This window comes from Larus michahellis, chromosome 5 (assembly GCF_964199755.1).
Source record: "Larus michahellis chromosome 5, bLarMic1.1, whole genome shotgun sequence".
NCBI lineage: Eukaryota > Metazoa > Chordata > Aves > Charadriiformes > Laridae > Larus > Larus michahellis.
The window spans coordinates 8,887,489-8,902,858 of record NC_133900.1 but is presented as its reverse complement, the minus strand read 5'-3'; the positions used below and the strand labels follow the sequence as shown (position 1 = coordinate 8,902,858).

Sequence of the window (15,370 nt, the reverse complement as noted above, 5' to 3'; positions counted from 1 at the left end):
AAAGAAACAGAGTGTTTCAGGTTAGCGGTGCTGAATTCAAGAAATGAGCGAGCTTAAAGGAAAAGATTCCTTCTTTTTCCCTCCCTTCACCAACGAATAATTTCCTACTTAGCATTTCGTAGAATCCTAGAATTTCCTTCTTCCTTCTGATTTCCCCGCCCTCCGTCAACAGCGGCACGGAAGTTGCTCCTGCCTTATCTGCTGTTTATTGGCAGCGGCAACTTGACCTCTCAGACAGAGAGTCCTGGAGCGTATGGTTCCCGGGTTTCTAATAGCCTCTGGATCTCTGCTCGGGGCGGGAAGCAATGGAAGTGGCACGCTAGCGGAGCTGCCTCATCCATCTTTGTAAAAAGCATCGGTCCCCTCTTAGCCTAGGGGAACTTAGTCCTGTAGGACCTCTACGTGCTTAAGAGCTCAACATCAAGCACCAAATTGTCTTTTACCCACAGAACTCCAGGCAGAAACCCACCAGGCAGCTCTGCTCCCCACCACCTGTAGGAAAGGCTGCTGGTATCCCAAGAAATCCACCAAAGCAGCCTCCGCTCTCTACGTCTAACCACTCACGTGAGAAATATTTCCATCTTCAGCTTCTCTGAGGACATCTGGCTAACTTCTGAGGGATTTTTGGGTTTGTTTTTGGTTTTGGTTTGTTGTTTGTTTTTTTTTTAAAAATCACCTTTTTGTCAGCAGCTGAAGAAGCGCGGAGACGCGTCGGAGTCGGCTCTGGATCTGCCGCTGAGCTTCATGGCAGGGAGTGACTCCAGCCCTTGGGTCCCACACGCAACATTGACTGTGGCCCAAGGGCGAGAACAGCGTCCAAGCCCTGCGGGTTTAACGAGGCCGAGCGCGCTTCTCGCATCCCGAAGCGGGGCAGCTGGAACCCCAAAAAAATACTCAAAGCTTCATTTCCGACGGACCAGATGTACAGAGAGGGACTAATGCCAACGATAAACACTCAGAAGTCATCGATCCTGTAGAATTTACGACTGGAAAAGGAAAGGTGTCCAGGGTCAGGCTGCTTAATACAACTGTTTGTCTTGCCGTGAGAGGAACTTTGCTAACGTCGTGTGATAATGCTTGCAAGTCTCTTGCTTACCTTTTATTGCCTAAATATCTTTTATTGTACTAAATATAGACATAGACAGCGACGGAGGATACAGGTTTTAAACAGTCACCTGCTGGTGTAAAAATCCAGATGAACGCTGTTTGGAGGTCTTCATTCAAACACCGACGAAGCACTGGATGAAAACACCAGCGTCTTTCCTGCTTTACACAAGCCAATTACATCTGTACAGTCACTGATGGTTTTTTGGTTTGGTTTGGTTTGTTTTTTTTCCAGAGGCCGAGCGTGTAAAGCCATAGCCTTCATTTGCAGGGAAAGGAAGAGAACTCTGTAGGTATCTTCCATCTCTTGCTTCTCTAATCCTATTATTCTGCGTTTCACAGCCCAGAAACTTTAAGGTCCAGCTGGGCAATTCTTGGAGCAGGTTTCTCTTGACCAAGAGCTGGTATATATTATTTTCCGAGAGGTGCAGAGAGTTGGTCCCAGATATAATACCAGCTTTTCTCTCATGCTCCTCAGATGCCTGTTCTTTATGGGAGCTGCTGCTAAACTTCTCTGCGAGGAGAAACACAGGAGAAAGAAGTCACAGCCACAGTATTCATGGAGATTATGAAAAGAAATATTGTACTTTTCAGGGAAGGACACAGCTTGGGAGGGAATGAGAATGAATCAGAGTGAATCATTTTCACTGACTGCATATAGGACAGAAATGGGGGGGGAAGGGAGGAGTGTGAAGACATTTGCCTTTATCATTCTATAAAGTAACAGCTAACCCTTCTCAGGACTCCTTTAAGAGCCATATGAAACATTTAGTGTAGATACGCTTTCTGTGCGAGCACTTAGTGGTGCGAAATACGACAGGAAAATTAAAAAAACCACGGGCTGCTTTAATGGTGGCAGTGAGTGCTAAGATGACAGAATGTGGGACACGGCATCCAAGGTCTGGGTGGCCCGCACGGAGAGAAGGACCGCACAAATCACTGCGTGAAACTCCCAAGGCGGGCAGAGCGACGTAATTCACGGGTAACAGAGGAACGCTGTGATGGCCAAGCGCTTTTAAAAGGAGCAGGAAGGATTCCTCACCTTCTGTCACCGTTTAAAGTAAGGCAATCTGCCCTCTGAGGGCAAAGAGAATGTCTGTGCCCCCAGAAGAAGTCCATCTAGCTATATCTATCTATATCGCCTGTGGAAGAGGCGAAAAACCCTATTGCAATGCTACTATAAAACACCCACGGGGCCTAACAAGTACAGTTGAACTGACCACGAGGGAAGAGTGGAGAAATTTCTCTCCTAAAAATTAAAGGTCTTTATTTAATGCAAGTATCCTGTGCATGCCTTGTCTGGATCAACTTCTGTAGAGTGAAAGCTAGATATACGACACGAGAAATACCTCTCATTTTCATTTCTTTTTACCTGTATTTTCAAAAGATGTTGCTTTTAATTTAAGAATTTTATGAAGCCATTTGAATAAAACGTGCCTTGATAAAAGTTACCCTGGTCATTCTGGAGAGAAAATACCTCTGAGAAGATAAAAAGGTAATCCGGCACCCTTTTAAATTGGAAATCCTTTTAAAAGAATGAGCTAAACTCTTTCGTGAACAGGGCTACACGTAGGCCTGCGTGGTGATGGTGTGCACCAACAGCTGATGATGAGGAGGGACAAGAACCGAAATTTGCATGAGTAAAAGTTACGAGGAGAAGACCAGCACTTACCCTAGGATTTCAATTAGGAGTCTTCAAATACCTCCCCATCTCAGTGGTCCTTGGATGAAGAAATAAACGCAGTTGTCTCTGGAGACACGGCATAAATTTCTGTAACACAGAATCATAGCATCACGGAATGGTTTGGGTGGGAAGGGACCTTAAAGACCATCTACTTCCAACCTCCCTGCCCTGGGCAGGGACACCCCCCACCAGCCCAGGTTGCTCCAAGCCCCGTCCGACCTGGCCTTGAACCCCTCCAGGGATGGGGCAGCCACAGCTTCTCTGGGCAACCTGGGCCAGGGGCTCACCGCCCTCACAGCAAAGAATTTCTTCCTGAGATCTCATCTACATCTCCCCTCTTGCAGTGTAAAACTGTTTACCTAAGTCCATTTTTCACTGACTCATCTCCACGCTGCGTTGCTATAAGTTGGCCTCTGCTCAGGAAGACAGCTTGGCAGGAAGAAGATTCCTCTGCTGGCTCAAGGTCTTCTTACTGACTAGCAAGGGCCAAGTTCTCTAGTGGAGCTGGAAAACATGCCAGGAAGCGTAACGCAGTTTGTTTTTCTTTTCTTTCTCGGTCATAAAAAGGAGTTGCTGCCCTGCACCACAGAAAATGCAAGTTAGGACAGTGCTATGATTCAAACTGGGTAGGTGGAGGAGAAAACTATGCGCTGGATGCGCAGGGCATGTTGGCCAACCCAGCTAGAAGGAACTGAAGGGCGAATGGTTTGCTGACGACGTGAATGAAAAGGAAGCCGCTCTACCAGGGGATGAGGAAGGAGAGCTCCCCTTCCCACTCCTTCCAAGATGAAGGCCAAGAGCTCCAGAGAAGGTCTTACCAACAGTAAGGACTACCCCCTCCATCCCCGGAGCTCTTCGTTTCCTCCTCCCTGCCCTCCATTTAGTTTAAAATAAAAAGAATGACTTCACCCTTTCTTTGAAAAAAAACCAAACCATAAAATAATTAAAATCTACAAAGCACTTCAATGACAAATCCTTACTGAGATGAGTAACTCTTTGTTGGAGAACAGCACCCAAAGTCAGAGATTTTTGTCTTTGGTCTCAATCCATGCAGACCTTCACGGGGAAGACGTCAAGAATTATAGTACGATCGGAGGGCTAGACCACGAAATTAGAAAAAACTATTAGAAAGAGGGTGCACGCTTTTAGTGATCTGGGTAATTAAACATTGGAACAATTTAGCAAGACTGGGGCGGATTTTCCATATGGTTTAACATGTTTGTACTTCGACTTGCTTCATAACGCGGTATCTTCGAGCAAATTTGTAAACACAGTGTGGGAACACAGATTTTTTTTTTTTGCTTCAACTTGCAGCAAGTGCATAAATGGATTTAAAATCATTAACAGGAAGGCTAATAAAAAAAAAATAATAAAAATGAAATCACACTACCAGCCACTCTGCTGGCCCCACGCCCCCTTTCATACAACACAGGGAGATTTCGAGCAGTCTCCGAAAGGGCAGACTGGGTTAGAAGAGAAAAGAAAAAATAATATTCATAAGAGAGTTATAATTAAAGCCAAAGATTCATTTCCGTTTGAAACAGATGGTCAGGCAAAGGCATGCTGGATAATTTAGCAAAAGCTTGTGCTTCAACTAGCTAACAAAAGCACCGCTTTAATCTTTCATCTAGTTGCACGGGGTAACCTGTTTATTGCGTACTGCGGATCAGGGAACATCTGCATCGCTTAAAAGCCGACACGCTTACAGGACCCAGTGCGGATGCAGAATTATGAACGGCATTACTGCGTTTAATGAAAATAAGTGACAATTGCAAGCGAAGAGAAAGACGGACAAGACGTAAAATTCTAGAAGAGAACAGGAGATTGAGGGCCGAGCGAACCGGGAGAAACCCAACACGATGGTAATTCTGTTTCGCGCAGGGGCCTTTTAGAAAATGGCTGTAGGAGTTGAGACAAAGAACGGCATTTGCCGTGAGAAAACATCGTTTTTCCAGGACAGTTCAAAACTTGATATTTTTTTCTATTTTTTTTTTTTTTTTTCTCTGTATAAGAATAAACATCACCTAAAGAGTAAAAGATTGCCTCCCGGCAGACAACAAAAATAAACACAACGTGCCCAGCCAGGGCTCCTGGACTGGGAGCGCCATCCCGGGACTGAAGCAGCAGGGGATGCTCTAGGCTCAGGGCAGAGGTTGAGCGTTACCTCCACCTCCCGTCGCAGGAGATTTAGGCTTTCACGACTCCTGGGTGCCCGAACTGTTTTGCTACTTGAACCAAGCGATCAACAGGTTAGAATAACTCCGCCAGTACCAGCAGAGCGCACATCAAATCGCGTCAGCGACGGCTCCCTGATGGGCCGCCAACGTAGCTGTCAATGAGAAATCCTCATTAAAAGGAGGTTATTTTCACGGGAAGCGGTTTTGGGTCCAGCCCGTGAAAAAAAAATAAATGACTGCAGACAAGCTTTGCAGGTAACGCAAAGGCGGCTGGAGCGGTATACAACAGGGAGGACAGGGCAACTGCGAAGAGACGCGGATTGCCTGAAAAATGCACAGAATCACAGAAATTCAGCCTCTTCCACAAAATATGTGTCGCTAAAAAATACGAGTATGTGTAACACGGAACGAAGGCGCACCAGGAGAATGGCTGGAGTGGTGAGAAACCTTAAATCAACTGGAGAGTCACAAAGGACGTGCGAATAATTAGAGGCAGAGGAGTACTCCTTTCTTCTCAGGAGGCGGTATTTCTTCCTGTGTGTAGCTTGAGTGAAACTAAAACTGGAATACTTAAAGGTTAAAGATTGGAACACAGAGGTACAATGACGAGAGGCAAACACCAGGTGCCAAAGGACTCTTAGTCCTGGGGATACAGGTAACATGAGGCCGCAGTCTGTAGCCAGACCGAAAAAAATAAAAATAAAAAAATTCAAATTAGAAGGAAGGCATATATATTTTTAACTCGGATATTAACTATTGCAAGAGGCCTACAATGGGAAGCGATAGATTCTTCGTATTTTTTGGCTTTAAATCAGAACTGGATGCTTTTCATCATGTTTACTCAAGTAACAGTTATCATCTAGTTAAAGAGAACGTACTAGGTTTGAGTGAGGAAATGGGAACTGAAGGGAAGGGTAGGAAATGGCAACCTACAAGCCTGAGTCTTGAGCAAGACACTGTATATTTAACAAGTCCACCGCGTAAGCAGACGCACAAGGAGAACAGCTATCGCTTGTTTATGAAGTTAGCTGAATTTAGGATTACATTATATGAAATGCTTTCCTGCCCACCTCTGAGGAACAGCCACGACCAATACAAGAAAGTCATGGTTTTAGCTGGACGTCAAGGACTTTCTTTTAGTACAAGTCCTCACGCTGGTCTTCCGCTGGCACGGATGAGAAGGAAACAGATGTCAGCTGAGATCCCTCAGCCTGCTGAAAAACCTTCCGCTGATTTTACTATAACCATCCCACAAGTTTAGTCGGTGCATGGAAGTAAGAAAGACATTGGAAAGAAAGGACAGGAACCACAAAGGGTACCGTTTCGTCTAAACGGGCTCAGTATCCGGGGATAACTACTGGATCTCGGCATACTCACGTGCTAAAGAGTTTAATGACTCTCCTGTTAATGACTGGGTAGCTGGGGCCGTGGGAGGCCGAGGAGAGCGGTGGGGGTGGAAGCAGCACAGCGTGTTCCTCCTGACGCAAACCAGGCACTTCTTGTTCTTCTCGTCCTACTCACTCCACCCAGGGGGGTTTCCAAGCAGACTTTCACAGCCGATGTCGAAAGCAAAATTAATCATTTCACCTTTTTCTTTTCAAAGAGAAAGGGGGGAGGGAGAATAAATTCTAGCAGCAGTAAAAATCTCAAAGAAACCATGTTTGAAGACGACAGGTTGCGAGTTGCTGAAGTCTTCTGGGCTGAAGGCCAGGGCTGTGCGCTCCCTCGGCCTCTCTGCGCACCGTTCCGTGTGGAGGGCAACCTTTAGCAACCACAGATCACAGAATCGTAGAATCCTCATGGTTGGAAAGGACCTTCGAGATCATCGAGTCCAACCATACACACACACACACAAAAAAAAAAAGGCAAAAAACCCCCCCAAAAATACCGTCCCCTGCTCTCCAAACAGAAGGGAGATCACACAAATGTGATTTCCATAGCTACACGGTAGTCAGAGATCAATTATTTAAGTATAACAGAAATAGTCTCTTGCTAAGAGATTGCTTAGCAAGAGAGCCTAAACGGTTCGGTAAAGATAAACACCACCGACCAAAAAGCTCCAGCTCTTTATCAACACTAACTATATTCACTCCGTTCAGGGCGGTAAAACGTAACCAAATCTGCTAACGAAAACCCAAATAAAAGCGGAACCAATCGCTATAAAAAAGGTATGCTGTCAGAGAAAGACTTAAGAGGGCTGCCCAAAGGCAAGATATTCCTAGTTACGCCCCTGGGCCTTAAAGTTTTGCCAATATGCAGAGCTTTGAAGGTTGGCTTTTTTTAGAAGAAAAACAGATGATGATAGATGAAGTATTTCTTTACTGACATTCAGTTCGCTCTCCCAAAATGTTCCTTTTAAACAACTGTGAGTTTCTTCATTCAATTTATGATACCAGTCACAGCTTGGTGCTCTTTGTTTTCTCCAGCCCCCTTTTCTCCCCTCCTTCTCCAGCCATCTTAAAAAATAAAATTATATCTTGGTTATCTAAAAGGAGTGAATTAGTCTATCGATTTAGCTTTTGGGAAACCTCTCCTAAGGTGCTGGATTCTGATGCTCGTGATGTCCTTTTCCAACCTGCGCTCCGTATACTACCAATGAAGAATCGTTCTTCGTTTAAAGCCCCTTCGAGTTCCTCCTGCCCGCAGTTCGGTGCTGGCTCACCTTAACCAGCAGAAGCGCAGCTGCATTTAAAGTCCTTCTCGAAAGCGACCTTTTTAACCAAACCTAGGGAACGACAACAAACGTCACGGCCTGCACTCACTTTAGGGGAGTAAATACTTGACTTTTACCGAGACTCTGATGCTTGTAAGGAATTTTAAAAATGCCTTTGTCAGGCTCTGTTGGTATGACATTTTAGGACCCCGTTCTCCACTCGTTAGGGAAATTCACAGTACCAGGGATTAATCAGTTCTGTTATTTCAATCACAAGCTAAACTTTAGCAACCTTGCCCTGATTGGAATTGAAACAAGTGGAATTTACGAAATAACTTTTAACCCTATCACGGAATGTACCTTTGTCGCAACGTTAACTCAAATCCAGGCACTGAATTCGATCTTCTTTCAGGCTGCTAACTGTATTTATATCCCTTATTATTAGCTTGCTTGGCAGAGGTGAAAACAAGCATAATTCAGGGAAAGAGAACATTTTTGTGCTTTCAGACTGGCCGGCCTTTTAACGCAACCCCTCTACTTCATCAAGACCTTGACATATGTTTCACGCAAATGAAATAAATTACATTATTCCGTACTCTGCCGAACAGGAATGGAATGCTAAAGTGAAGCTTGTGTTATCTAACTGCTAAATTAAATCTTATGCTCTTTTTTTATTTATTTTTTTTTTCCCCCTGTGAGAACACGCGTTCTCTACCTGTTCCTGGAAACGAGAAAATAAAAGATTGAGAGCAGCAAAAGCAAAGTCATCGCCGTCCTGAGAACACAGCTCATTTAAGTCAGCGGTCAACAGGTATACTGGATCCTGCAGCATCTTTCTCTGAGCTGAGGGTAGCTTTCGGAAAAGCAGACCTGACATTGATAGTATAATTAATAGCAGACATAGTATAAAGAAAACTAGATTTTACTTGCTTTGCTTGAACATCGCCGATGAGTATTTACTGGGTTTCAAGGAAGACAACAAAAGGAACCCGTAGTTAGTCTCTGAATGTTACATACTGAAAAATAACACGTGTTTTTTCTGGGACTTGCGTATAACGCACAACAATAGTCAGCAAAGGTACAATGCTTTGTTCATAGATCTCCCTCTCTGGAAACAAAAGTCCTGTAAAACATACCATACGTTATTTTCTTCCTTTCTGTTTCTTTCTTCAGAGATTTTTCTGACCAGCCTTTGGAGTGGAAGCTGGTAGAGCCAGCACCCCCATCCGCACCGAAGTACGCCGCTGGGAGGAATTCGGTATCTCCTTGTAGTTCAAGGAGAATTCAGACATACTCCTTTCTTTTGCCCAACTGCATTGTGCAAACTGCTCTTACTCTTTGCCATCCACCAAACCCGAAGCTCCTTCAATTGTTAAGAAATTTTAACAGCAAGCCCATTCCTAGTTTATTCCCCAAATGCTGCATCCCAATGTCTGGCCTCGTGTTGGAATTCCAACTTTTGCTGCTGTCTCGCTTTCTGTTGCAGAAGGATAATGCGCTTTACAAAAGGCGACTTTCAAAACACGGACGGCGGCGTAGACGCGCGAGTGTTGGTTGCTGAACGCGCGGTGCACGAAACACGGAGACAGAAAAACACGGAGGCAGAAAACACGGAGACTGAAATCCAATCAGCACCCATTACTTCCAGGGAGAAAGAGAAAGTTGCTGGGTTTAATGGCCTAATTCAATGCCCAGAAAGCCTCGTGTCCCAGCAGACAGAGGAACCTTTTGGATGCCTTCAGACACTAATGACTCCATTAGTTACGATAACTCATATTCCATGGCTGAGCTCCGCAACCGTATGGACTTTCCCTCACATCTTGGAACGTGACCCATACATAAAGATTGACATTTTAGATTTACTTACCATTCCGGGCACTTCCTTCCACTGGTCTTTGTCCGTAGACGGGATAGTGTTTTGTCTCCAACTTTATGTCTAACTAAATAACAACAATAACAGTAATAAAAAGTCAACACGATAAAATCATCTAACCATTAGAAAAGTCATCCAAAGAGCTTTAGAATAAAATTGAGAGAACCTGAAAAGGTCAACACAAGCATTTTTCACACTTAGAAGATTTTAGAAAGCAATTCAGCACGACATACCACGTTCAAGGAGCACAGAGCACACGGCAAAGCTTTCTTACATCTGGTTGTTGTTATTTCTTTTTTCTCTTTCTCAAGTTTTTCTTTCTTCCTCTCTTCCTTGCAGTCATCCTTCTCGTTCTTCAGGTTGTCTTGGTGTAGAAATGATGATCCAGGGCCACAGCTAGCAACAATACATGGAAAAGGAAGAAATATTGTCTCCCTGCTCAGGCTGGTCCTCCCAAAGGTGCGGACGGCACTAAGACCAGATCGGAGAGTTACTATCGGACCTGCCTCTTTCTTGGACCCATATAGCACGTAGAGAATAGAAAGCTTGAGACAACTTTAAACCAATAAAAAAATCCTCCCTGCATTTCCTTCCCCCAGCCAGTCTTCTTGTAGATTTTTAAAACACGTGGGTAGAGAGACCAGTTTCTGTCTTACACCCCAAATATCACTTGGTTTTCAGGAGTGCCTCTGCACAAACCTATCAGCCTCAGGAAAGCGGTAACTCCCTCGCTACGTCGCCCAGCAATTAGGAGGGCCGGGGGTTTGCAGTAAGGTTAGTAGCCTTTTTTGAACTGTCAGCGGTGTTTACCTACGATACCTTCCCTGAGACCGGGCACGTAACACATTCTGAGACGTCCGTAACCCGTGAGATCCTGCTGCGAGGCCGCATGAACTGCTTACGACTCTGTAAACAGAAAGTCAGGTTTGAGAGCTACGCGGCATCCCCAAAAACTAGAGACCAGCGTATTGCCGGAGGGGAAAAAAGAAGTATTAAGTGAGAGCAGACAGGGAAACTGTAACACAGTATTTTCACATCGGGATCTTTTCAGCAAAAGATTCAGGAAGGCTCCCAAATTGTGGTTATTTTTAAACCCGCTCGAAATCCAACTTTTGCCCTTGTATCAGACCAGAGTATCGATTTCAAGGGCATCACCTAACTAAGAGCAAGTGCAGCCTTAGAAAACCTACTCCCATCGCGTACTCTACAAACACTTAACGCTTGTGGCACGTTTATTTAATATAGAGGCATGCAAGAACTGATCCGCTTCGCGCCGATTCTTTTCAAGGACTCCCATTTTGCCTGCGAGAGAACAGACATAAATAATTATAGAATGAAATGTTGTCAGAGACTAATGCTCTCGGGTTGCTTCAGTCCAATAAAAGCCAAGGCGATCATAAAACTTTCATGGAAAAAGGGGATCGTTGATTCCAGGAGGATCACACTTAATTACGGTGCCTTGTTTCTATTATGCCAAAATAAATTAAAATATCTTAGTCCTCCTTTATGCACAGTTTAGCTTACCCGTCTAATTTTGGCCTTTTTTAAATGACCTTGGAAAGTCAGAAACGTGACTATTTCTTTCTAATGCGGAACTCGGTGAGCGACACAGGGGTATTTCCAACGTAAACATCGTGATTTATGTGTGAAGTTGGGACCTAGACGGTATAACGTTTCAAAATCAGTTCCTGCGTCCTTCGCTTCTCTCCTGATGTTTATTGCTGACACGTAGATTCTTTCCCAAGCTCGAAAAGGTATACATCACAAAAAGTCATCATTTCGACATTTCTCCAGTTTGGATAGCTGGGATAGCTCACCCAGACCAACTTCAAACGCCTCACTTTTTCTCAAAGACAAAAAAAGACATGAATTACATACACCACGTTTTGGAGTATGGTACCTCGAGACGTTATTATCATCTCTTTTAAGGACGTCAACGGTACATTTAAAAAAAAAAAAAAAAAGTGAGAAATTAGAGAACATTTGAGTTCCTGATTACTCATTGAATAGTCTGGATCTTAAGTAAAGCTACACAGATTTCTAAGAAAATTAATTAGTCCTCTCAAGGACCACACAATATGAAAAACGACAGTGACGATATCAAACGCTTATGCAGATACACGTCATCCTTTTATAATTATGACTTATCGGTAACAATCCAGGAGGTCCATTTCTGACTTCTCCCCAGTATATTCATCACAAAAGTAAGTCTAAAATATGACTCGCTTGTTTCTAAGCGTTCATTAATGACGGCTTTATTCTGCTTTATAGCTACAAATATGCAATTTACTGGGTTTTTGGCAGTATACGTCTGCAGTTAGTTTCTTTTCCAAAAAGGTCAGGGGGTGTTGGAGAGTTGGAAATGATTCGGATTTTAGCGTGCACTTGATTTTACGAATGCTTAAAATTTTCAACTGTAATCCATTTATATAAAAGGTGGTTTCTGAGTCAAGCGAGACGCAGTTGAAAAGCGTGCTTATTTTAAATTAAGAAAAAAAAAAAAAGAAAAAAGTTATAGCTATTCAACAAACGAATCATCGATTTTACCCAAATCAATTCATCTTGAAACTTATACGCGCACGGGTATTGTATCAATTATCACAGATCACCAAGAGCGTGCCGTCAGTACATCCGTTAATCACTCATGCAGACGCCTTGGAAAAGGGCAAAGTTTGAACCAGGTCCCAAATTATAGACATAGGGGAAGGAGAAGTTCTGTGTCAGAAGCGACGTGCCGTAAAGTCACACCTGCACCGAAAGCAAACAGCAATAAAAAAACAGCTTACTGAGTTCGTTTAAAATAAACAAGGACAGAATTGCTATCTTTGATGCAAAAAAGAGGCAGACTACTTTTATGAATGCCAGAAAAATAAACTATTTTAATAGATACATAAATAAAAGGTTTAAAGTAGAATTTTTTTTACCCCCAAACATAAAGATGGCCTAGCTTCTGTACAGAAACCAAACAATAGTCACGTGACTACTAAATTAAATAATCGCTTTGTTACATTCAAAATAATTGGAGGCAAATGCATAATGAAATGATGCACCTGAATCATTCTCCTTTCTCATCCTAGCAGTGTAATACAGTATTTTCTTGTTTTACAGTACTCTGAGGATATGGATCTGTTAAATAAAACTCTGAATGATAGAATGGCAATAAAATTAACAAATCAAAGGAAAAAAAACACCCCAAAACAACCCCAGCACCCAAAGGGGTACCTTGCATCACCCAGTAATTAAAAAGTTTTAAGGGAAGAGAAAGAAGTACTGTGCTGTGAAATAAATTATGTCTTTTATATATTGTTGTAGAGTTATCTTAAAGTGTTTTAAATATTACATTCACTTTGGTGATGTGATTTTTGTCTATGCCTGTAATAAATTACGCATGGCGCGTGCCAGCTGTTCGCGTGTGTTGAATAACAACCGGCGCCGTGTTCTCCTGCAAATGGGGGGAGCTTAGAACACCTAGGCAAGTTTAAAAACATTTCAGATTTGGGCAAGACGGACAAAATCTAATTCAAAGCAGCTTTCCTCCTATCACCCCCTCCCTTCCCAGCACCTCTAAGAAGTTACTCTGACGGCTTCGCGTCTTTGCCGTGTTGTATCAAAAACTGTCATGGGTCGGTGACTGACACTCTCTGACCCACGGGGGTTCTCAAGTTTTGTTTTTCCTTTCTCTCTCTGAATCATCTGCCAGTTTGCGAACATCCGGCATTAACATCTCCATACTCGCCAAATATTCCAACTAATTTAGGCAAGGAATCGCCATTGGTCTATCGCAAATAAGTTTACTGAAATTAGGTATCATCGCCGTTGTTATCTGGAACGTAGCTGCGACGGGTGAGCGCCATTCATCCCGTAGAGGAGAACGCGTGTCACGTGGACATTTACGTACGCTCAAGGCAGAGTGCCGAGTGAAAATCAGAGCGCTGGTGAAATCAGAGCAAAAAATTAAAAGACGACAACTTTCATCCATAGTGCAGAGCTAGCGTTTCTAGTATGTGCTGTCAGAAGTTCAAGAAAGTTGGGCCGAGCTGGCTTGGCAGAAGAGCGCGCTTAGGGTCTATCCACCAGCAAGACGTGAACGGCAATGTAACGACTGCCCTTTTTTCCGGTTTGCTTTTTTCTTGTTCTTGTTCTTCTTCTGCTTATTCGCCCCTTTACTTTTATCTGATTTCTTTTTCTTTTCGTCCTCCTTAAACCACGGACCCCAGACTCCTCCGTTCAGCTTTGGGTTGCTCCGAGGGTCTTTAGGCGGGTATCGAACGGGAACCGCAGTCTTATTGAACTGTGAAAGCCTCCGCAACAACTGCTTCACTACATCTGGGTACCTTGCAGAGAGGTCCACTCGTTCATACGGGTCAGCAGTGATGTTGAAAAGCCACACCGTTTTGCCAGCTGACCAAGAAACGCGTTCGTTGTGCCAGCGGTTGGGGCCCGCATTACTGAAAGCCTGCGGAGGTACCCAGTCGCTGTATCCCGGATTTCCTGTCAGTAGTTTCCAATGATTCACTCTGATGGCGGACTGAATGGCGGTGTTCCAGATCCCGTAGCCAGCTGCCCAGGACCCGTTTTTGGCTTTGGTGTAAATCGGGTCAATGTTGTGTAAGATGTCCACCCGTGGAGAACGTCTGCCTTCGCTAATGGTCTCCCATATATCATAGCCGTCCAGCTGGATATCTTCATCGATCTGCCCTTCTGCCAGTGTGATCAAAGTGGGGAACCAGTCTGTGATGTGCACAAGCTCCTTACACACAGACCCTTTGTTTTTCAGAAGGGGGCTATGGACAAACCCAACAGCACGGATACCTCCTTCCCAATAGGTCCCTTTGCTTCCTCGGAGAGGCCAGTTACTTCCTCCGGCCATTGGCTGCCCACCATTATCTGAAGAATATATGATAATGCTATTCTCATAGTAACCATACTTCTTTAAAGCAAGGGTCACGTTGTTTATGGCTTCATCCAAGCAAGCGAGCATCGCGGCGTATCTTCGCCTGTTGATGTTATTGATCGACCGATAATGTTCAAAATACTTGCCTGGGGCCTGAAGAGGCGAATGGACGGCTTGGTAAGCAATATATAAGAATAGAGGTTTCCTGGGGTTATGAGAAGCTAAGATCTGTTGTACTTTTTGTGTGTACATCTGCGTCGAGTAGATGCCGTTGTCATGATCCCAAGCCGCGTTGTCGTTCTCGTACAGGTCATAGCCACATATCCCGGGGCTGTCGCATTTGAAGTGAGTGTAATAGTCGCCGCTGCCTAAGAGCGAGCCGAAGAAAGTGTCGAACCCTCTCTGCGTGGGCATGCATTCTCTGCGGTAGAACCCCAAGTGCCACTTGCCGACCATGTGCGTGGAGTAACCAACCTCCTTCAGCTTCTGAGGTAGCGTGACGTTGTCCAGAGGTAAGCAGTTGGGCTGGGTTGGCCGTATGATGGAGTGCTGGAGGCCGGTGTGTATCTGGTACCTGGGGGCAAGGAGGAGACAGGCATCAGGTGGGGTGGGGGGGAAAGAAACGCTCAGCCCCTTACACACGGACACCCGCTCTGATGGAAAATATTCCTGTGCACGCAGCAATTTTCTCTGGAAGTATCTGGAAGTGCCTACGTCCAAAACTAACGAGGTCATACTATTAAATCTGCTGAAACAGGAGAACGGCATCTGTTTCGCTTCGCAAGTGTTTAAGAGCGGTTCCCCCCTCCCCGCCATCCTTTGGCCAGCGGGCAACAATACCAAACGAGAAACATGACACAGCAGCATCACACGCTTCCCTCCCCGCTGGCCTCATCGGAAATGCTTTAACTTCCTTGTAGCTGTGAGCAACCCCAAAGGACCTCAGAGGCAACGCGCTGCCCGTGAACCATTATTTTGGGCACGA

General features: G+C 44.5%; 1 protein-coding gene across 13 annotated transcripts in view; it reads right to left on the bottom strand.

Moving 5' to 3' along the window:
• Positions 1-11,246: 11,246 nt before the first annotated feature.
• The window catches only part of ARSJ (arylsulfatase family member J), a 210,330-nt gene continuing 206,206 nt past the window's right edge, over positions 11,247-15,370 (bottom strand). For all 13 annotated transcript variants that reach the window (XM_074588786.1, XM_074588782.1, XM_074588792.1 and 10 more), the window contains one exon: positions 11,247-14,959. In XM_074588786.1, coding sequence (XP_074444887.1) covers positions 13,558-14,959 — 1,402 coding nt within the window. In that variant the 3' untranslated portion in view covers positions 11,247-13,557. The remainder of the gene's footprint in view (positions 14,960-15,370) is intronic.